We start from the raw sequence: 24,939 nt of genomic DNA, 5'->3' as shown, positions 1-24,939 counted from the left end.
TTCCATGTATCTTATTTCTTTTTCAATTGCACTTAATTTAGAGATGTTTGCATTATTGAAATTGGAATGCAAATATCTTGCCATACCTATTACCATGCTTCTAAGAACAATACATGTCATTTTATTTAGATTCTAACCATGGAGGTCCACCCCAAAATATTAAAGCCTGGATCAGATTTGTCACTTCTTATTGTCGGATAAGGTAAGCAACAGCAGTGTATTGATTGTTGATAATTATTTTCTAGATCATGTCCATAAGCAATCTTCGCTTAATTTCTCTTATTCTTGCTGTCTTGGATCTGCAGAGTCTCGAAGGATTTGAATTGTATCCAGACTGTTGAATGTGTTTCAAAAGATAGTATTGATTGTTGATAACTATTTTCTAGATCATGTCCATAAGCAATCTTCGCTTAATTTCTCTTATTCTTGCTGTCTTGGATCTGCAGAGTTTGAAGGATTTGAATTATACCAAGACTGTTTAATGTGTTTCAAAAGATAGTTCTCATTTTAAGCAACTTAGAAGCTCTATTGCCTATCAAAGCCTTATTTATTCTTTTGACGAAGTATGATCCTTACCCTTGCCATCAAATTTATTTATGTTTGTGCATATAAAAGTTTTGGTAGTGAAATTTTGCATTACTTGATATTTACATGTTCTTTCCTCGGGCCAACAGTGCAGAAGAGATTCTCAAATCACTTGATGAAATTAACTTCAAAGATAAAAGTTGCAATTTCTTCAAAATATACATTTACTTATAACTCGTTTGGTGAAGACAATCCAGAAATCTACGAGATGTTCTGTTCTTTTCTTAGATATTGTTCTACCTTAATTTGAGCGACTGACCTACGAGCATACGCATCAAAGGTGAGTGGAATATTTTATTTTTAATCGATTAATTTTGTTACTGTGTAATTTGACTTACAACTATAATTGTTACAGGTTCGTCATAAGGCATCGTATCTTCTGCATTTCTATGTCTAAAAATGATTAGTACAATATCTTCAGTATCATGGCGAATGTCAAGTTATTGCTGCTACTTGTTGACCGGTATCAATCAACATATTTTGCATAGCATCTTAGGATCTTTGAATATATAACAATTAACAAGCTCACAGAAAATTCAACGACATGTATATGTCCGTCAAAACCTCTGTAGCACCGACATCTTTGAAAAAAGGTTTTTAGTTTGTTTATTAGCTTGTGTTCTATGTGACTACTATTAGAGAATAAAAGTACATATAGGTCAGCAGATTTGGTTAATTTTAACATATAGGTTAGCACTGATTACCTTGCTGTTGTAGCTGCACATTTTGTTTATTAATTTTTCCGTTGACGCAATTTTGTTTGTTACCTAAGTTGGTATCTACCCTTGAGGATGTGCGCAAAGCAAGTGCAGAAGCAGAGCAGAGAATAGATGCGCATCTTGACATATGCAGGTTCTCTGTCATTGATTTTTTAGTTTCTTATTGTATTTGTGATTTCTGTCAATTTCAATTTTTGGCCCGGGAGGAATGCCTTAATATCTGAGGGATTAATGTAGGACAGTTTTGGCATGTGGATCAACAAACGTGAAGAAATATGTCTTGTCCTTAAAGCATTTGCAGTGAGGAGGGACTGGGTGAATGCTAAAACCAAAAGCTATGTTCAAATTTTGGTAAAAACTAAATATTTGTTTGGTATGAGTCTTTTTTATCAACATTAATATTTTTTAGTTAAAGGTATATTGAGTATTCTTGCCTCTTGCTTGGTTCTAATTTTTAGTTAAATGTTTATAAATTTTGTGCTTGTATGAACATATCATGTTAGAATGTTTTTCTCTATATTTGAGAATTTATTGAAACGTCCAATTCTAAACAATCTATAGTTTCTTCGAGTTAGCTGCCTAGAGTTAATCTATAGTTTCTTTGAGTTTAGCTGCTTAAAGTTGATGTATGTAACTTTTTTTGAATAAAATTATCTTGCTGAATTGATTTTAGACTAGTAACATATGTTAAATTGGTTTATAATGCTATATAAAACTATTCATTAAATTAATTGATTTGTTTGTCTAAAAATTAATTTTGATTAATATTTTTTTATTATTTCAAGAACAGTTTATATGACTTTAGATGGAGACACGTGAAAGTGAAAGTGAAAAGTAAAGAGACACATGAAAGTTCATAGTTGTGGATACACTAACATACAATATAAGAAGTAGGGATTTTTTATTTTATATGAAAATTCAAATATAGAAAATAGGAACATGGAGGAGTTGTTTGATACATAAGATGTATATGATTTTGTTTTTGTAATTAGTTTTTATTTATATTATATAAAATTAAACTTTCTATTTTGAATTTTTTGAATTTATAAGAAAATAATATAATAGTTAAAATTTAGCTATTTAACTTTGCTATCATTTAAAATGCATTCTAAAACATTTAAAATAAGTAAATTTTATTTTAATATTAGTAATATTTCTCAATTATATTAAAATGTTAATTTATTATATTTTAATATAATAAAATTATATTTTTAATGTTTTAGTGACACCTAAAAGAAAATAATCCGTAGATATAAGTTTCTATTATTTGTAATACTAGCATAGTATATGTGACATTCATTGTAACAGTAGAAAAAAGTTTAGCCGTAGCTAAAAGCTATTGTGCCATTCAATTTATCGTCACATTACACCCTCTTATAATTGACGCCAAATGGGGTGTCACTCAAAGTCATATAGACATTTACCTATAGATTATTGACTTTGAGTGACGAATTTTGAGTGTCACTAAAAGTCAATTTTCTTGTAGTGTAATAATATAGTTATAACTTTAATTAAAATATTAATTAAAATCTATATTATGGATTATTTTTTATGATATAGATTAGTCATTTTGAAATATCTATATTATTAACGGACTAATCTATATTTTTAAAATCTATATTATTGATTCATTTTTAAATTAATGACCAAAATAATCCCAAATTTAATATACGGGAGAAAAAATATTAAAGGTCAGTTTGGTAAAAATATCGGTTGATTGATAAGCTAGTTGATAGTTTATAGTTTATGACTGATGGCTTATGGCTTATAGCAGATGGTTGAGACTAATAGCTTATAAGCTAATTGAAGTGTTTGTAAAATTAGCGGTTCAATTAACTTATAAATGTATAATGACATAAAAGATATTTAATATATAATTATTTTATTTTAAATTAAAATAAATTATAAGGGTTAAAAATGAATTTTAATTAAAATAATAAGGATAAAAAAGAAAGAAAAAAATAATAAGCTATAAGACATAAGCTAAAGCGCTATTTGAAATAGCGTCTGAAAAATAAGCTATAAGCTCGTGATGAAAAGACCGTTACCAAACAGATATAATTTATCATATGAGTTTATAAAACATAAGACATAAACTAAGCTCGAAAAAGTTTATAAAACATAAGACATAAACTAAGCTCGAAAACATGTTTTACCAAACAGAGTCTAAACCTAATCGCTAATAATGATCTACATTCATAACATTTCTTTATAGAGATTAAAATTAGATATACCTCCCAAAATAAATCTTTCAAGTTATTATTTAGAATCTCATGACAAAGCAAGGTGTAGTAATGGAAAGAAATTTGTAGGAAAATTATTCAATGGATCCATAAGTCATAACTCATAACTAAGCGCTAAGTTGCGGTTTTTCAACAATAGTTTTCCTCTTGATCTCATCTAATATATATCTTAAACCTATCAAAATCATTGTAGTAAGTGCATAGTCATCTACACAATCACTTTTCTTCGCCCACGTGTTCTTAATATCAGCGGCATATAAAAATGTTAACATGATATTGAAATCTCAACAACCTACATAGAAAAAAGTGGTCATAATTAATTACATTATAAAGCTCAATCCAATAAAAGTCATGGTGGGCTTATAGTCTTTTTCAGAATTAGTTTTTCAAACCAGCTTTATATCCGCAGCGTCTAAATATGTTAACAGGATATTAATGTCTCAACGAAAAAAAGTGATTGAGAAATTCTTGTTGCTACACATTTTCCCCCTTTCGACAGTACTAGTGATGGTGATTTCGTATGACACTTCTTTCCAAATTAAATACGGGATAACGATTAATATGAGTTTTAGTCCATGTGTTTATCTCATGTAGAGACAAAAAGTAACAATTATATCTTATATTTAAATTTAGTGTTTAGTTGCAATTAAAATAAGATAAATTAATCTTTAGGCTCTGTTTGGTAAAACTAGCTGATAGCTGGTAGCTTTTAGCTGGTAACTGGTAGCTTTTATCTGGTAGCTGATAGTTGATAAGCTAATGTGAGTGTTTGGTAAATTAGCTGTTTCATTAGCTGATAGATACAAAATGCCATTAATGGCATTTTAATTAATGAGGGTAATAATATATTTTAGTTAAAATAATAAGGGTATTAATGGAAGAAAAACTCACAAGCTAAAAGCTACAAGCTCAAAAGCTACTTCAAATAGCTTTTGAAAAAAAAGCTAAAAGCTAGTAAAAAAGCTACAAGCTAAAAGCTAAAATAGAGTTACCAAACAGAGTTTTTTTATTAATACGAGCTGAAAAGCTAAAAGCTAAAAGCTAAAAGCTCTTTTTTTTGTCTTACCAAACATACTCTTATATTGGATCGGTTTGTTTCAGTTTTAAAAAAATAGATTTTTTTCTTTCTATTTTTAGAAATAAATTTTTCAAAACCGTTTTTCAAAATATTACAAGTTTTTTTATATTTGTTTTTTCTAAAACGAAATACTAAATTTGACATCTTATAACATAAACACACATTATTGAAGACCAAAACTTAGTCAAAATCACAATTTTTTCAAAAAGTTGTATTTCAAAAATGATTTTTATGAAAATCTATTTAAAATAGCTTCAAAATTAAGTGATTTTTTGAAATTTTGATATCCAAATTTTTTTTCCCATAAATAAATGAAATACTTAAAATCACATTTAAAGAATAACTATTTAAACAAAATTTTTATTTGAAGCTTTTATATAAAGTTTCTTTGTAAATTTTTTTTTCACAAAATTATATAACACTATAAAAATCATTTTTAAAAAAAGCCAAAACAAACGGGCCCATTATCTTGTCCCTCTAGTGTAAATTTTTGGAAAATGGTTCACCTCCAGCTCTTTATGTCCAGCTTTTCCTCATGTTCTTATCTAATGGCTGAGAGTTTATAAAAAATAAATAATCAAAAAATGCAATTTTTGTAAAGAGAGACAACATGTGGATGAATGATTGTGATGAGAGCAGTAGAGACAGTAGGAGAGAAATAACATGAGAGAATCCATATTCAAATTTTTGTCAAAATTTGAGTTGCGTTAGAAAAAAACTACATGATAATAAATCAAACACGCGTTCAGCTCACAAGAGCTTCTCCACAAACAGAGATGTTTGCCGCATGCCTTAGTGGAATCAGCAACCATATGTTATGACATCATGTCTGGCATTTCTACATGCCAATCTCGCAGTCTTCAAACTAGTTACGTAATCAGGTGCTTCTTTGTCTCTACTGATACTTAGACATCACAACTTTCCTTAGCAACTTCTGGTACAGCTAAATGTCTCACGTACCCTATCATCATAGATCAATTGACTTCAAGACAAACAGAGGTTTGAAACTAGGATCAACCAACAACCGCACATCACGTGTTGTAGAGAAAAATAACTTCTCCCAATAATTCTCAGACATGTCAAGACATCTTGCCTGAGATATGTGTCACTACACACACTTCATGCTACAACATAGAGTAGATTCTCTCTTATTTGCAACAAACAAAATTCCACACACTTTTCTCTATCATACACTATCCGTTGTTCCTTGTTCTTCATGGATTTTTTCATTAAATTCTTCTTCCCTGTCCATTGTACCAGAAAGTATTGTCCTTGAGTCTCACCAAGATACAAAACATGATACTTGCTCTGATACCAAGTGAAATTCTGGTCTTCAGATCTCAAATGTCCTAAGAAATGTCGAGACATTGATCTCTGAACAATATACAATGGCCAGATATCCATGATTTGAGAACAGTGCTGAAAAGTAATTGAACACAAAATTGTTAACCCAGTTCAGTATAAACAATACATACTCTTAGGGTTACCAAGCCAGAAAGGAAATTCACTATTAGTAGTATCAATTCAAAGTACTATGCAAACAACCTTTGGTTCATACGTAAATAACCTCTGATATACTGACTTCTCACTTAATCCCTACCCAATGCCACTTCTACCTAAGAACTTCCTAGATAAGAGAAACCCCTCTCACTTCCAATCACCGCAGTGATGTCTCACAATAACTACCATGATGTCTCACTTCCAATCGACGACCCTTTACCATAATCATCAATTACAAACAATACACGATTAAGAAACTCTTAATAAACAAATACTTGATCTTACTTAAAAGCTTCGATCAAGAACAATAACTTGAAACACAAGCAATACACATTTAGATAAATGTATCAACTCTACCTAAGTGACACACATACATTCAATATTTAACAGCTTAAGAATGCATGACAGAACTTACAACTCCATAAAACACTCATACTCTTCTATCACCATGATATTAGATATGCTCACAATAAAGGACAAACCCTAACCTAATCCTGTAAGTTCTTCTCTTCAATAGGTTTGTAGCTTTCTATTTATAGTACACATCTGGTCTAGACTTGGACTTCAAAAGCGCAGCAGGGAGACTGCAAGAAATATTATTCCCCAAGAAAATAGGATTTTTAATCATTAGTTTCCTAAATATTCTCCATATTTAAAAACCATGAAAATATTCAAATCAGATAAAATTTGTTATCCTTAAGTCCAACGCCATATTGGATTGGATAATTTTCTACAAATATTCTGCATCTGTAATACCTTAAACAGAATCTAAAAGCTCAACTTGACACTTAGTCACGTTGTCGAATGATCCTGCATAGGACATCTTGTCTGATACGTTATACCTGATGCAAAAGATAGAACATCTTGTTCAACATATTGATCAACATATATTTTCTGCATTGTTGAAATATTCTAACTAACATGTTGTTGTCTAACTTGTTTTACTAAAATTAATGTCAATCATACAATCAGAGAACTAACATATTTCAACCACTAAACCCTAGTGATCAACTTCAATCAACAAGATGAGTAATGTTGAATCTTACAACTCAACTAGACAAACCTATAATTATGCCAAGTTATTGAAACATAGTGTGGTGTATATAAAGCAGCAAGGACTCTTATAAACCTAGCACTCTAAGATCTTTAATATGAATGCTTGAATTCCAATGCAGGTTTAAGCTCCTTGTATAGCATACTGATTCTAAGCTTTTCTTCATGGATATTTGATTTGATTTCGTCTAGAAATAATGTAGAATCTGTTGGATAATATTTGTTCCATAAATCTCTCTAACAAGAAGTTCTTGATTCAACACTTTCATTAGTATGGGTATTCATATCATTTACAGACTGTGAGTACTTTGAAATAAACATACACTCTTTTTCCATTAGTGGAACAAATTATTTTATTCACACCTTCACCTAGTGTCTTTACATATTCAAATTCACAACCATGGTTGTTGACAACACCACTATCATCTTTAGCAATATCAGCATCAATATCTTCATGAACATGATTAACATTCTCCTTGTGCACTTGAGGCTCTGTCAACATGTCGTACAAGATGTCTATCACATATTTATCACCATCATGATTTCTCAAGTTTGTTTCCTATGAATCTTCATCATGATGATTTCTCATATAACCGAACCTAAGTAGAACAACACCCATACTACCACCAGCAGTTACATCAGACTTATCATACCCCTACTCTCCACTAAAAGCCTTGCGCAATCTACCATACAGATGATTAGGTCTTAGAAATATTTGATGCCCAAGATAAACTGTCTTTTTCCTTTTGGAAATTGGTGGCGACATGTATCAACTTTACATATAGGACACACTTTATGACCCTTGATGATGTACCCAAACAAATTATAGTATGCAAGAAAGACATTGATTGTGCAAAACAACATGGCACACAACTTAAAGTTATCACTTGTATGCGCATCATCAACATAAACACCTTCCTCCCACAAAAGTCTTAAATCTTCAATCAATGGCAATAAATAAACATCTATGTCGTTCCCTGGTTTTTTGGGACCTGTAATCTATGTTAGAACAAGATTTGTTCTGATCAATATTCTTGTTTTGATGATAACAATGTATATGAATTTTGTATAAGACAATGTGGTACTCTAATCCTTTGCATTTTCTATTTCAGGAAATATATAAAGAGTATGCACAATTCAGCGCTCAGAAGCACTGACTCAGAAGGTTCAAGATTGCAACATCAGAACATGTTCTCGCAAGACATCAGAAGATGGTCAAGCAGAATCAGAACATGGACTATGAAGCATCAGAAGAACTTGAAGTCAGAAGCAGAAGCACTGAAGTTCTTATGGTATCACGCTCAAGCTCTTCAAAGTCAGAAGACAAGAAGATGCTCTACACCAAGCTGTTGACTCTGATATTCAAACGTTGTTATTCACAAACATGAGTCCAGAAGCAAGTACAAGATGACAGGCTATTAAGTCTAATCATTGACTGACAAAAGGAAAGTTAGAAGCTACAAAAGGCAAAGTCAGTAAAAGCAGGAAAAGTATGGCTCGAGGTAGTTGACAAAATAGTGATAACATTAAATGCAAAGCTGTACTATTCACGCAATGCATTAAATGCAATTCAACGGTCATCTTCTCAAACGCCTATAAATATGATGTTCTGATCAGAAGCAGATACAACAACTCTTGCAAAAATACTGAAACGCTGCTGAATTCAAATCTCACGAACTTCATCTTCAACCTTTTAACTATTGTAATATTTAGTGAGTGTTAAGCTTAGAACTTAAGAGAAATATCACAGTTGTGACTATAGCTTTCTAAGAAGCATTTCATACTCTTGTAAACATTTATTTTACATTGATTGTAAAAGGTTCCTAGAGTGATCAGTGAGATCAGTAGACTCTAGAAGACTTAGAAGTTTCTAAGTGGTGATTTCCTAGAGTGATCAAGTTGTGATTAGTATACTCTAAAAGACTTAGAGGGTATCTAAGTGGAAAACTATTGTAATCAAGATTCATTAGTGGATTAAATCCTCAGTTGAGGTAAATCACTCTAAGGGGGTAGACTGGAGTAGTTTTGTTAACAACGAACCAGGATAAAAATAATTGTGTTCATTGTTTTTATCTTAAGAGTTTTTAAAGTCACACTTATTCAAACCCCCCATTTCTAAGTGTTTTTCTATCCTTCAATCTATAATATAAGAACACAAATGTACCTGGTTAAGTCCATTTTGCCCTTGGTTCAAAAAATCCCACCTATTGAATTCAAGGTTAAATTGTGTCTAAATAATACTTTTTGTGACTAAATTATGATAATTTTTTTCTGCTTTATTACTGCCATACTTTCAAACTTCCCCTACACACTTTTTATAATAGTATTTTTTTTCTTCAAAAAAGAGTAATCTCTCTCTTGATTTCATTTCACTCTTCCTTTTTTCAATTATTTTTTTCCGCCACATCTTCAACTTCACATCACTAATATCTCAGATTGTTTTTTCTGTTGGTTCTGTGTTGACAACAATTTTGGTAAAACATAATGTTAGGATGTTCTGCGAGATATCAAAGCAAATGTCTTAACATCATTTACTAAAACTGAACTGAGTGTCAGTTTCTATTTTAGGGTTTTGCTTTTCAGGTGTTTGTTTGCGCATTATGTTTGCATAATCTCAGGATGAATTTACTCGAGCTACTCCAAAAATATTGGAGTAATTATGACCTGATCTCATGGAGGTTTATATAAGAAGATTGAACCCTACTTGATGGCCCAAGGCCACATGAGAAGATTGAACCCTATTTGATGGCCCAAGCCCACTCTTGCTCGTTGCTGCTTCTGCTATATATAAAGACCTACTAGTCCTAATTGTTTAGTGGCTTTTGGTTTTCTTTAAGGACTCTGTGTTTTGTGCTTACCTAGTATTAGGTTTTCGAGTCCTTTATTGTGTCACTTGTAATCCACTCTTGTGTTGGGTTGATACTAGAGGTGGAGTGTTTTTATTGAGTTTTAATTTATAGATCGTCCATGAGCTTTTAAGCGAGAGATGATCATGTGTGTTTGAAGAGTATCTTCTGCATTTGATTAAGTCTAGTGTTTGTCACAGGTTATTGTGATTGAAGGGATTTGAGGAGGGCCTCATACCAGGGTGATTCTTAGGTAGAAGTCACAGGAAGGGTAATGATTAAGTAAGAAGTTTTAAACCAGAGGTTGTTTAGCTTCAAATTGATACTATCGTATAGTGATTTCATCCATGGCTTGGTAGCCCCTAGAGTAGGAAGGTTGTTCCGAACTGGGTAAACACATCCTTGTGTCTTTTATTTTTTTGCATTGTTTTTACTGCTGTTTATTGTCTTGCTCCATAGTGTTTAGTCCACAAATATTTGTGTCGATACATCTGATTCGACATCACATATCTGATACCAGAATTTCAATTGGTATCAAAGTAGGAATCCTTCTCTCCATCTTGGTGAGATATAGGGAAGTTACTTACTGGTACTATGGACAAGGAAGGAGGATTTATGAACATACCATCTGTTCTGAATGGAAGAAACTATGACTACTGGAAACCACATATGGTGGCTTTCTTAAAACCCTTGGACAACAAGGGTTGGAAAGTCGTAATGAAAGGATGGATACATTATGTTACATTGGATGCAAATAAGCAACCCACCTCTAAGTTGAAGCCTCAAGAAAATTGGGATAAAGATGAGGATGAACTTGCCATTGGAAACTCAAAAGCCTTGAATGTTATATTCAATGGAATTGACAAGAACATCTTTAGATTAGTGAACACATGTAAAGTTGCTAAAGATTCTTGGGAAATTCTTAAAACTGCTCATGAAGGAACATCCAAAGTGAAAATGTCCAGACTTTAGGTACTTACCTCCCAATTTGAGAGTCTAAGGATGAAGTAAGTGAAAGTATTCATGACTTTCATATGAATGTCCTTGAGATAACAAATGCATCAAGTGCCTTAGGAGAAAAGATGCCAGAAGACAAATGGGTGAGAAAGATGTTGGGATCTCTTCCCAAGAGATTTGATATGAAGGTCACTGCCATAGAAGAAGCCCAAGACATCAACCAATTAAAACTGGATGTACTTGTTGGATCCCTTCAGACTTTCGAATTGAGCATCAATGAAAGGTCTGAAAAGAAGAACAAAAGCATAGCCTGTGTAGCCAACTCTGAAGATAAAGAGGAGGAATGTAATCTGAGTATAGAGGAGGAAATAACCAATGTTATAGCTCTGCTTGAAAGACAATTCAACAATGTAATAAAACAGATGGGTGTTAGCTGAAGATTTCGTTTTGTAGTATTTGTCCTTCGAAGAAGTAGAAAATCGAAGGAAAGATGGTTACTGATAGCCATCCCTTAAAAATAAAAGAATGGCTACTGATGGTCATGCTTCGAGAATAAAGATTTCTAAGTTCGCTATGAAGATAATGAATACTGAAAGCTAGTGAAAAGTATGTGTCTTCGGGGACTTAGACAAAATTTATAAATATATTCAAGTATTACTACTTAGCGTGTTTTCGTAGTGTTTTAATACACTGCCACGCGTCGAAGACGGACTCAGGCGGGAAGATTTGAAATTCGAAGACGGTTTCGTAACTGTCCAAGTAACAGATGGCGTCGCTAGAAGTTCTTATGAGAAACGTGGCAGCAGATTAGTGTAGGACCGTTAAGGTCGAAACTAGTATAAATAGGAGTCTTAATGTTAGGATTCTGTGTGTTCATTTTGTACAAATCACTCACATATTTACTCAAGTATCAAGCGTTAAGAGAAAGAGTTCGCTGAGAAAATGTACGTATGACACCACCACTTTAATACATGTGTATTATCTTTTGTTTTCAAATATCTTCCAGAATTACTGCATTTCGTTTACTTCTTGCCATTTACATTTCTGTATCTTTACTTTAATGTCATTTACTTTCGAATTACTTTCATGTTATTTACTTTCAAAGTCTTTAACGTTTCTGCAGTTTAAGATTCTTTACGTTTTAGTAGTCCTTTTAATTTCATATGTTATGTTACTTATCTTTTCGTTGAAGTCACATTTATATATAACAAAGTGATTATCAAGACTATTTGTTCTTTAATCGAACAACACTTATTGAAGAAGACAAATCATGAATATGGTTCGAATGAACATTGATAACAATCTTCTTGACTATGTGTCCTAGGATCAATCTAGTCGATCCTGCGAGTAACCAAATCATATTTATTATAGTTTGGAAGACTAGCGGTTGTTTACCGGAAATCACCGTAAACAATGGGAAGGAACTCGAAATCAAATATCTAGAACAGCTCATCTGACATCCTGAAATCAAATGTCCTTGAAAGAATAAGGGATAAATAAAATCACACTCAAGGGAATGGTATACAGTGCTTTGAATGTGAAGGGTTTGGACACGTTTCCTTGGAATAACTACCCTTAGATTTTGAATTTGAAACTTCCCGCCATTGTTTCTTCAAAGTTCAACCGCTCTTAGTTTCGACGCTGGCGCTTGTCAAGAATGTAAATGTAGAGATTTTCTGCTAAGTAAAATAGAAGCCTTTGTGGCCGACAAAAACCCTTTCGACTATTTCATATGATCCCCACTTTAGTCGGTTCGACCTGCGTGTGTCTTCGACATAACTTTCGTACATTTTCCATGTGAGGCTTAATTTCTTGAAAACGCCTCTATTCGTAAGCCTCCTCCCTTAACTTCTAAGGTCACCAGCTAGGTATACTTTTTATTTTCTGTTCGTAAAAATCTTAGGATAACAGATTGTCTATCTGGATCTTGCCCTATTGTTTCAACACCTCCTATATTAAACATGAAAATTTCTCAGAAAACATTTCCCCATTGTCAAATATGACATTTGACATACTCATATATCCAATAAACAAGATTTCTAAGAATCAATATGAAAGAGACCAAAATACCAAGGTTATTTAATTCATAAATGAAAAATACATAATAGTTAATAGAAAGAGGACATACAATAAACAAAATTACCTAATAGTGATAGATGAGCAAAAGTATAGATTTTGGTACGGCTGTTCATGGTTCAGTTCTGTAAGAAAACTGAACCGGACCATACCGAACAATTACATAAGGACACTCGAACTGAACTGAACTGTTTCAATTTTTCTAGAACAGAACTGAACCAAAGGTTTTGGTTTGGTGTAACGGTTCTTAATTCCGAACCATATTAAACCATTTGAATATTTATTTTAGAAAAAACTAAATTTTTGTATTTTTGGGATAAATCAAGTTTTTTTCCCTCATTTTGTGAAGAACATATTTATTGGTTATTTAATCAACTGTTATTAAAAAAATAGATTTTACTACATTTAAAATGTTTTTACTGTATTTTCAAAAAGCACGATTTTACTGTATTTTTGGAAAAACTCGATTTTATAGTAATTTTTTTTAAAAAAAGCTCAAATTTACACTAATTCCAAAAAACTCGTTTTTACAGTATTTGAAAACGATTTTTACTAAATTTTCCAAAAACGTGATTTTACTGTATTTTTGGAAAAACTCTATTTTACAGTAATTTTAAAAGAAACCCAATTTTATTGTAATTTTAAAAAACTCAATTTTACTATATTTATAAAAACGATTTTGCTGTATTTCCCGAAAAAACCCGATTTTACTGTATTTTTGGAAAACTCGATTTGAATGCATTTTTAGAAAAATCAATTTCACTGTACTTTTGAAAAACTAGATTTTACCTTATTTTCAAAAAACCTAATTTTATTATATTTTCAAAAAAACTCGATTTTACTGTCTTTTTAAAAAAAATCGAATTTGTTGTATTTTTAGCAAAACCCAATTTTATTGTATTTTCAAAAAAAAAAAAAAATCAATTTTACTGTATTTTTCAAAAAACATGATTTTGCTATATTTTAAAAAAAAAAACTCAATTTTACTATGTTTCTTGAAATATAATTTTACTGTATTTTTCCAAAAATGCAGTAAAATCAAGTTTTATGAAAATATAATAAAATTGAAGTTTTTGAAAACATTGTAAAATCGAGTTTTTTTGAAAATACAATAAAATCGCGTTTTTCAAAATTACAGTAAAATCGAGTTTTTCCAAAATTACTGTAAAATCGATTTTTTTCGAAAATACAGTAAAATCAAGTTTTTTGAAAATACAGTAAAATTGAGTTTTTCTGATATTACAGTAAAATCGGGTTTTTTCATGAATACAGTAAAATTGAGCTTTTTAAAATACAATAAAATCTAGTTTCTCTACAAATACAGTAAAATCGAGGTTTGTGAAAATATAGTAAAATAAAGTTTTTTTTTGAAAATACAGTAAAATCGAGTTTTATGAAAATACAGTAAATTGAGTTTTTTTATTTTTCGGATAAAATCGACGTTTTTATTTTCAAAAAATTGACTTTTTAGTTTTTTGTAAAAACTCAAATTTTTTAATTTTCGAAAAAAACGATTGTTTTCTATTTTAAAAAAAAATCAAAATTTTAATTTAAATTTGCTTAATTTTGAAAAAGAAATTCAATTTTGAAACTAATATAACAAACGGTCCGGTTCGGAGTTAATTAGATATTGATTAATTGCTTAACGGTTTGATTCTTGAACCATTAATAAAATATAAATTTGGTTCACTAACCATTACTAATGATTTGGTTATTTTAACTTCAGTTCGGTTCAGTTCGACAGTTCAGTTCGGCGGTTCTTTTGAACGGCCCTAGATTTTGTGTACTTAATATTCTATGTGCAAACAATAAATACAACGTTTAAGTGGACTAGCGTCAACTATGGCATTTCACAGCAACAATGAAGACAAAGATTGGGGAGAAAACGATCTACACAAAGTTTTGCTTTTTAGGTTTCTCAGGTGATTTTGATACAGTGAGATACATTTGCAATTTTAGACCATTTTGTTTTAATTCATTAAAATAAATTTAAATTAATTAAATGAATATAAATTTACTCCTGGAAGCCACATCATATGAAAAATAAATGAAAACTTTTAAAAATTATATGTGGCAACGCCGTGTCAATGAAAATGTTAAATACTACTAATCAATGTTTTAAAATTTAGAAAAAAATTGATCGTTTGGATCGGTTGAACTGTCAGAAGCAAGGCCGTCTCATGCAATTTGGAGACCCAGTTCTAATATTTTAAAAAATCTTTAATAAAAAAATTTAAAAAATAAACCTAGATCAACAAGTACAACATTTAGAATTTCAACAAAAAAAGTGTGGGTTTTATAATTATTTTAATTGAAATTAAGTTAATTTATCGATTTTTTTCTCATATTGAGAATTAAATTTTCAAATCTTAAGAAACGATTAACAATAATTAAATAAAATTACAAATTAAAATTAACAATAAAAAAGAAAATAAGAATTGAAAAGTAATTTTATAAAATAGAAAGATTAAAACTTATATTATAATATATAATATATACTTGAATTTTTAAATTAAGATGTCCATGCAAAATAATAAAAATATAATATTAAAAATATAAAAGATCAATCCATTTTAAATATTTAAATTATAAAACATATTAATAAATAAAGTTTGAATAAGATATGATATATTGATGTGAAAATAAATAATTAAGATACTATATTGATATCTATAAAAAATAATTTAAAGATATGGTCTTTAAATTATTATAATTCATAAATAAGAATTAATTATATGAGATTTTCTATTAAGAAATCTTTAATGAAAGTTTGATAGAAAAAAGAAAAAAATTAACCGTGTATATAATTGGTTGTTCCGTGAAGATTTTTATTTAAGTTTGATTGGCTGGTTGAATTTATTATGTAACTTTACTAGTTCTATCTAATCACAAGTTTATAGAAAAAGTCAAATTAAATTTTTCTAGAATCGCACAAGATTTGAATTTGAAGGCCCTTAATTAATTGGAGGCCTGTGCAGTAGGTCAGACTGTACTGTACAGAGGTATAACCGACTCTGATCGAAAGGGTCATCAATCTATCTATTTGTTGGATCAGATATATTATTAAATCAGTGAAAACCTAACAATTTGTTAGATCGGGTGTGCTACCAACTATTTATCCTACTAGTCAACAAGACTCTAATAATAACTAGTTTACCTATACGTTAAAAATAATAATTAATCTTAATTAATTTCAGTGATAGAAAAAAAAGTAACATTACTTTAACGGAAACTAGATTTTTGGCCCGTGCGTTGCATGGGTTTGTTTAAAATTTGTATCTTAATTTTTTGTTTGAAATAACATATTTGATTAAATATAGTTAATTATAATCATATGATAAAATATGCTTTAAAATTATGTTAAATACAAAATAAAATTTTACAGTATGAGAAATCTTAATAAATTATACATAAAAAGTTCAATTATTTTCTTTAAATTAGAAAGATATGTCATATTTACGTGAATACAATATTATAAAAAAGTGTTATATAATAATCATTAAATTTATAATAAATATAAGAGTAGATCAATGTAAAATTCAATTATTAATTTAGTATTTAGTCTATAATTTACATAACCTAAGAATTTTTTATTGAATGTTAAGTCCAAAAAAAGTTTTAATTATATATTCTTTAAAAAAATTTAATTTTTCAAAATCATATTATATCTTATCATATTGATTTTTTCTTCGGTGTTCCTATGTTAATCAAGTAACTTCATTCATATTTTCATGATTTATTTATTTATTTATTATAGTGAAAAAAATATGTTGTGACTGATTAATAGATTGGTTATTTCATGGGGTATAGGAAACTATTATTTATTATGGTTCAATGTATATCATTAATCAATCGAAAAATATTATATAGTCATCTCAATAAATTAATTATTTTCATCTCAATAATTAAATTAAAGAAAAAATTAAAATGAAACTTAAATGAAACTTTAAAGAGTTTTTCTTCTTTCAATTTTATAGACATTGATGATTCTAAAATTTATTATTTTAAGTTATTAGTTTTTTAGCCAAGCTATGTTAAATTTTTTATTAAATAGTGATATTTAGATTCTTAAATATAACTTTATCATACAAAAATTAGATTAGTCCTCATATTTCTCATCCATTTAACAAAATAAATCAATTATTCATAATACATATTACTTAAATATTATAATAAATCAAATACTGTATCATCACATAACTCTTAAATAGTTTATTAACTTAAAACTTAATCAATTATAACTTACAACTAAAATTTATTTTACAATTTTATTTTTTATAAATAATTATTTAATTTTAAAGGATATTTAAAGATAGTTAATAATTATTATCATATTAATACAAATAAAAATAACAATACCAATAATTAAAAATAATAATAAAAATTCAATTGATGTATAAAATAAAATAGAAATCTTCCTAATATTCAGATAAAAAGACAATATTATTAAAATGATGTGTAACAAAAATTAATTATTTTATTTGTTATAATGCTTAAAAAAGAGATAAAAAACTATTAACATACAAATAAATTCCTTCCGAATGAAAGGGAGTTGTGAATCAAAAGATTGTTGTTAGTGTATGCGAGCTTTACCATGAAATATGCAATTTGCTTTGTCTTCACGGAGGACGTGGATAACTTTAGTGTTTTTAAATAAGATGTCTTTTATCTTCTGGATGACCCAAAGTTCTGTTCCAAGAAAAGTGCAAATGGTATCTCCAAAATCATTAATAATAATGCATAAATAATTGAGAGAGTTTCAATGAAAAGTATATTCTTCTCGCACTATAATTTTTGTTTATTGAAAATCTCCAATAATTAAATAAATAAATTAAATCAAATACACATTTCTCTTAAAAATTACTGTTAAAATTATACTCATATGAGTTGTAATTTTTCTCACAATTTTCTAGTAGCATGCATGCAATTGTAGAAACAATAGGAGTTTTATTTATCCTCTTCTTTTCATTCACATAACTATAATAATTATATCCAATAAAGAATAAAAAGAAGAGGAAATTATAAAAGTAGATGATAAAATATTATATTGATTCTTAAAATAAATTATTACACAATACTGTTGATAAAATATTTAAATAGTTGATACATAGATTAAGTTGAGTAAATGGCCGGCAATATAAATCAAAATCATTAACCTACATCATAAACCATAAAGATAGTTAAAACATATATAAGTGAGAACTAAGAAAAAGTAATAAAAAATATCAATACAAAATGAAAAGTTGATCTCATTTTCATATGGGTTGGTGGAAGATAAGACCTATTTATATTGAATGGTTAACAAAAATTATCATCATGAATAATGAATAATATAATTTAATATAACAGTTATACATTGTAGCTATTTAATTGAGTACCGTTTTATTATTAATATAATTTAATATAAAAGTTATACATAATACCTTTACAAAGAACTTTAATTTTGTCATCATTAGAATTAATATATGTTTATTGATTACTATCTATCCATATTTCTAATTTGAACACATCTTTTTAATTTTTTTAATCATAGAAACAATAGTAAAAAATAATAAAAGAGTTATTTGAGAGTTACATTTTTAATTAAATATACAGAAATATATTGAGTGTAAGAAATATATAAATATCTAAATTATTATAATTAAAGTATAAAAATTTTAAAAAAATATCTATGCAAATAGTTTTATTATAGACAAAAATTACGTTACTCATTTAGAAAACACATACAATTTTTTAAAAATGTATTTAAAGTAGCATATCTTTTTTATTTTGAATTTTTGTTGAGCAGTAATTATAAACGCATTTATATTTATATATTAGTTGCAATTTATAATAAATCATAGTATAATTTATTATTTTAAAATCAATTGTTAATTATAATGGTTTTAATAGTTACCTATAATATAAATTTTCAGTTTAAACATAGTAAAGATCATGTGAGAGGTCAATATAAAGTAAAAAAAATTAAATTAAAATAAATTGAAATAAATAAGTGGTAATAAAAAAGAAGATGAACATGTGAGAGGTTTTGAATGTTATTATTAGACATAAAGTAAAAAAGAAAGATAAATAATTAAAATAAATCAGTATAAATGTTTTTAAAAATATTTAAATTTATAAAGATATTTAAATGTGTAAAATATGAATTTTTATAATTTTCATAAAATTATAATTTTTATAAATTCTTATATAAGAATATTAACAATTATAAAATATATAAATTTTTTCCTAATATTTTTATAAATTTTCTTCATAATTTTTTGTAAGTAATAAACTACAAAATGTAATATAATATTTGTTTTAAAAATTTCAGTAATTGTATATTTTTTAATAGGCATAAAGTGAAAAAATAGAAATAATAAGAATAAATTAAAATTTAATTTTTTAATGAGTTTAGTTAAATTTTAATTCTAAAATTTATTAAAAACTTTGTATGGTATAAAATATTATTTTAATTTCTTTTTATTATTACATATTAACTAAATATAAATTATAAATTTATAATAAAAAAATTTAAAAACATAAGTTTTTTATCTATATTCTTATATGTTTTTTCTTCATAATATTTTGTAAGTAATAAAGTATGAAATATGTAAAATATTTAAATAATTTTTTAAATTTCAATAAATTAGATGTTATTGAATAGTCATAAAATAAGATTAAAAAAAAAAAGAAAAGAAAACCATCAGAATAAATTGGATTTAAATTCTTTTTATGAGCTTTTTTAAAATTTTAATTTTAAAATTTATAAGAAATTTTGTATTTTATAACTGTGTTCTTTTAATTTTTTACTATTGTTATATATTATTTAAATTGGATGTTATATTATTATTTTATATTGATTAGTATTATTATTTTTAATAAGGTCAAATTAGTAAATGACACATTAGGATTTTTATTAAGAATTGTTGTCATGATGACACGTGGCTAGGGTTGCCATCATGACAACCTTGCATTTATATATATTAAGATTCTTTTATATTTTTTGATACTTTATTTCTTTGAAGAAAATCTTCAGAATATTAACATTAACTACTGAAATTAAATAAATTTTATTTTTTAAAAAATGATTTTCCATAATTAAAAAAATCCAAAAAATAACATAAAATCTCTATGTAAAACATGACTAAAAAAATAGGCCCAACATGAAGAAAAAACAGTAATATAAGATGCCTATTTAAGTTGTGTTTGTTAGTCATGATTGTGCTCACCCACAATTTCATTTCTTCAAATTCAGTCAAATATGGGAAAAAATTACCAAAGTTTTTCTTTCGCTAATATTGTTTCTCTGTTGAGTGCATATTTCATATGTTTCAGTAGCCATTCATCATTTGGTTGCATGCAACACGAAAGAGACTCACTTGTGGAACTCAAAGTAAGCTTTAAAGATCCTTCGCTTAGACTCTCCTCTTGGGAAGGAAATGAGTGTTGCAGATGGAAAGGTATTAGTTGCAGCAATTTTACAGGACATGTTGTTAAGATTGACCTTAGGAATCCATGCTACCCTCCAACAAGAGGACAAGCATATCCATCAAACTGTTCTTTCTCAAACTCTAAGCTTGAATCTCCACATCTCCATCATTCTCTTTCAAATTTCAAATATCTTACCTATTTGGACCTTAGTGGAAACAATTTTAATTCAACTCCAATACCAAAGTTTCTCAATTTTATGAACGAGCTACAATACCTTTCTCTCTCTGATTCTCATTTTAATGGCATGATTCCAAACAACCTTGGCAACCTCACAAAATTGACCTTTCTTGATCTCAGTTTCAATTCTTGGTTATACTCTGATGACATCCATTGGCTTTCAAAACTTTCAATGCTCCGAATCCTTTACCTGAATAACGTTTTTCTTGGGAGGGCACAGAATTTATACATGGCACTTAGCATGATCCCTTCTTTGTTAGATATAGACTTAACGAACTGCAGCTTAACCCAGATGCATAGAGATGATCAACTTGTTAGTTACACAAATCTTTCTACCATTGAGTCTCTTAGTCTTGCAAATAATGGACTTGATGGTCCAGATCTGTATGCTTTTAGAAACTCCACTTCAATCAAGTTTATTTACCTTTCCAACAATAATCTTAGTTCAGTTCCATTTTGGTTAGGCAATTGTGCAAAACTTAAAACTTTATATCTTGGAAACAATGCTCTTGGCTCACTTCCATCCGCTCTGCAAAATTTGACTTCCTTGACATTGCTCGACATTCCCCAAAACAATATTAAAACAGTTCCATTATGGTTAGGAGGGTTGGAGGGTCTTTTGTATCTTAATCTGTCAGTGAACCATATTGAGGATCCTATAACATCAATTCTAGAGAATATGTGTAATCTTCTGTCGCTAGATTTGTCTGCGAATGGACTTCAAGGAGATACGCTCGTGGGTAACTTACAGTCTACAAGATGCATGGGATATGCTTTGGAGGAACTGGACTTGAACAACAATACTTTCAATGATCATCTGCCAACATGGTTGGGGAAGCTTGAGAATCTGGTAAACCTTAAACTTCAATCAAGTTTTTTCCATGGTCCTATTCCAAATATTTGGGGAATGTTGTCTAACTTGAAATCTTTAGTACTTGCTAACAATCACTTGAATGGATCTATTCCAAACTCTCTTGAGAAACTGGGGAATCTAAGTTACTTGGACATGTCTAATAATTACTTGTTTGGGGGTCTTCCTTGCAGTCTAACAACACTAGCAAATCTAGAGTCTTTGCTTCTGAACAATAATAATTTGACAGGGTCTCTTCCTAGTTGTATTGGACAATTTGTCAGTCTAAGCACCTTGGTTATTTCTTCCAATCATTTTTATGGTGTTATTCCTAGGAGTATTGTGAAACTAAGGACCCTAAAAAACCTTGTTGGGTCAGATAACTCTTTAAGTGGAACAATCCCACAAAACATTGGTCAACTTTCAAAATTGCAAACTCTTTATCTTCATAAAAATAATTTGACAGGGAAACTTCCTCATAGTTTTGGTCAACTTGTAAACCTCCTTAATTTAGACCTGTCTTTCAACAATTTGGAAGAAGTCTTTTCTGAAATAAAATTTCCCAAGCTACTGGCCTATGTGAATCTCACCAATAACCATATCACAGGATCACTATTCCAAAATATTGCTCAGAAGTTGCCTAATCTTACTCACTTGCTCCTAGGAGGGAACCTCATAAATGATTCCATTCCAAACTCACTATGCAAAATAAACTCTTTGTACAATCTTGACCTTTCAAGCAATAATTTAGTTGGAAACATTCCTGACTGTTGGAGTTCAACTCAAAGATTGGATGTGATTAACCTATCATCAAATAAACTATCAGGAGTTATTCCAGGCACTATTGGTCATCTTACCACGTTGGCATGGTTACATTTGAATAATAACAGTCTTCATGGGGAGTTTCCGTCATTCTTGAAGAATTTAAAGCAGTTGTTGATCTTAGATATTGGAGATAATAAAATGTCAGGGAAAATACCTTCATGGGTTGGAGACATTTTCTCCTCAATCCAAATTCTAAGGTTAACACAAAACAAGTTTCAAGGTGACATTCCATCACAACTTTGCAAACTCTCAACTTTGCAAATCTTGGACCTTTCCAACAACATGTTGATTGGTTCAATCCCTCAATGTATTGGAAATCTTACAGCAATGATTCAAGGAAGTAAACCATTAGTTGCCATAGCTCCTGGAGAGCCGAGGTATGTTGAATGGTATGAACAAGATGTCAGCCAAATCATTAATGGAAGAGAAGATCATTATACAAGAAATCTAAAACTACTGGCTAATATGGATTTTTCAAGCAACAATTTGAGTGGACCTATTCCTAAAGGAATAACTCTTCTTACTGCTTTACGAGGCCTAAATCTGTCACACAACCATCTGTCAGGTGAACTTCCCATGACCATAGGGGACATGAAGTCACTTGAATCTTTGGACCTTTCTCATGATCAACTTTCAGGCTCAATTCCATACACCATGTCTAGCTTAACTTTCCTAAGTCATCTAAACTTGTCCTACAACAATCTTTCAGGACCAATACCACAAACAAATCAATTTTTAACACTTAATGACGATTCATCTATTTATGTTGGAAACAATTTTCTTTGTGGTACACCACTGTTGAATCATTGTGATCCTAATAATAGAGTTGATGAGGATGATGGTGATGGTAAACATGATAAGGCTGAGAAATTGTGGTTTTACTTTGTGGTAGCACTTGGATTTGGTAGTGGCTTTTGGATTGTGATTGGAGTTTTGATATTGAAGAAGAGTTGGAGGCATGCATACTATAGTTGCATTGATAAGGTAATGAATAGAATAAATGTGACATTCAGAAAAGAGTTAGCAAGGTTAAAGAAAACATGTATGGGAAACCCTGTTGATTAGTAAAACATTTTTGTCCGAAAATGTATTAGTAAGCAACAAGGGATGTCCTATGTTATACCAATTAAGCTTCCTATATATGTTTGTATAGTGTATTGTTAGTGTGCGTTAGTAACTTCACTTCCATGTGAAATCTAGTTTCATAATTTCCTATGTGTGCCCATTAAGTTTCCTAGTCATCAATAATGTGAATCTTCCTTATATTCTTAGCAAAATTAAATAAAATTTTGATAGTGATAATCATAAGAAAACATTGTTATGACGCACATCAAGCTTTCTCTTTACCTTGCTTTCTGCATTATTATATTGGTAACCTATAAATTGTTTAAAAGAATCAATTTATAGTGTGATTAAACATTGTTGAATTTGTTGTGAAAGTTGAATTAATTCAAATTTCAAATACACCAAAAATTTTAATGTGTGGATTAAGAACAATGACAATTAAAATAAATGGTATTACATAAAAAAAAACTTAGTAACAACAGATAAAAGACAAGTACACACAAAATTTGTTTACTCAATTTGATCAAATTGATCTATTCTAAAAGATAGAGCGACTCTCCAATTTATTATATTTCAAAAGTTACAAAAGATTAAAAATTAATTAAAAAAAAACAGTCTTTCAAATTCCTAAGAACAAACTATATTTTTTTTACCTAGGTATTTCTTAATCTCTTCAACTTTTGATATATGAACCACATAAATATAAAGTGTTTAGAAGTGTTTCTCTGTCCTCTTAGATATCTCAAAAGTATTCAAATTTATAGAAGTAATTCATGGCTACCCAACATTTTAAATTAAACCATACTAACAACATGAACCTTGCAAGTCATATGGTCACTGTTAGTTCTCTATTTTGTTGATTGACATTAATTTTAGGCAAACAAATATTGCAGCAATATGTTAAATGGGATGTGTTAACTTGCTAAGAAGAACAGGTTGATCAAGAAGTCCTATTTTATGAAGAAACATGTTGAGATGAAATATTTCATCATTGGAGCAACATGTCAGACAAGATGTCCTATGCAGAGTAATTCGACATCGTGACTGTTTGGGCTGGGCTGTTGGATTGGTTCAAGATTTAACAGATGCAGAATATTTAGGAAATATTATGCAGTCCTGTGTGGCGCTGATTTAAAAGGTATGAAAAATTCAAGTCAGAATCAAGGAGAATGTGCACTTTCTAATTATGGAGATAATTTAGGAAGATTTGGTTGAAGACCTATTTTTATGCATAATCTTCTACAGATTTGTAGCAGCTGATATGCTGTGATTTTGAAGCCCAAATTCAGTTGGGAAAATCTTATAAATAAAAGTGTTTCGTAACCTAGAAGTGTACGGGTACAAGATGTAAAATTACTAGGGCTTTATCTTTTGTACCACTCTCTATGAGGGTTGGTTGTTTTGTGATCCACTCGACTTATGAGTTGGACTATTTGGTCTTTGAGTTGTAAGGTTCTCTCATGCATTCATAAGTTGTGAAGTATTGAATGTA

General features: G+C 29.2%; 1 protein-coding gene and 1 long non-coding RNA gene across 8 annotated transcripts; both read left to right on the top strand.

The window, feature by feature from the left end:
* Window positions 1-208: 208 nt before the first annotated feature.
* On the top strand, window positions 209-4,539 carry LOC131594732 (uncharacterized). Of its 7 annotated transcripts, none has more exons than XR_009281473.1 (4): window positions 209-563; window positions 675-865; window positions 941-1,437; window positions 1,542-4,539. It is a non-coding gene; the product is annotated as an uncharacterized LOC131594732 (long non-coding RNA). The 7 variants fall into 7 exon arrangements; XR_009281477.1 differs by having other exon boundaries at window positions 209-865; window positions 941-1,178; window positions 1,358-1,437; window positions 1,547-4,539; XR_009281475.1 differs by having other exon boundaries at window positions 209-865; window positions 941-1,178; window positions 1,358-1,437.
* Window positions 4,540-20,262: 15,723 nt separating this feature from the next.
* Window positions 20,263-23,597, top strand: LOC131594731 (receptor-like protein 46). The gene has a single exon (XM_058866933.1). It carries the CDS (start codon window positions 20,301-20,303, stop codon window positions 23,445-23,447), a length of 3,147 nt encoding a protein of 1,048 aa, XP_058722916.1. The 5' UTR covers window positions 20,263-20,300; the 3' UTR covers window positions 23,448-23,597.
* Window positions 23,598-24,939: the final 1,342 nt, after the last annotated feature.

This window comes from Vicia villosa, linkage group LG4 (assembly GCF_029867415.1).
Source record: "Vicia villosa cultivar HV-30 ecotype Madison, WI linkage group LG4, Vvil1.0, whole genome shotgun sequence".
Taxonomy (NCBI): Eukaryota; Viridiplantae; Streptophyta; class Magnoliopsida; order Fabales; family Fabaceae; genus Vicia; species Vicia villosa.
This window is presented reverse-complemented; position numbering and strand designations above follow the sequence as displayed.

Coding starts and splice junctions, on each gene's coding strand:
- LOC131594731 (XM_058866933.1), top strand. CDS start 20,301: ATGGGAAAAAATTACCAAAGTTTTTCTTTCGCTAATATTGTTTCTCTG.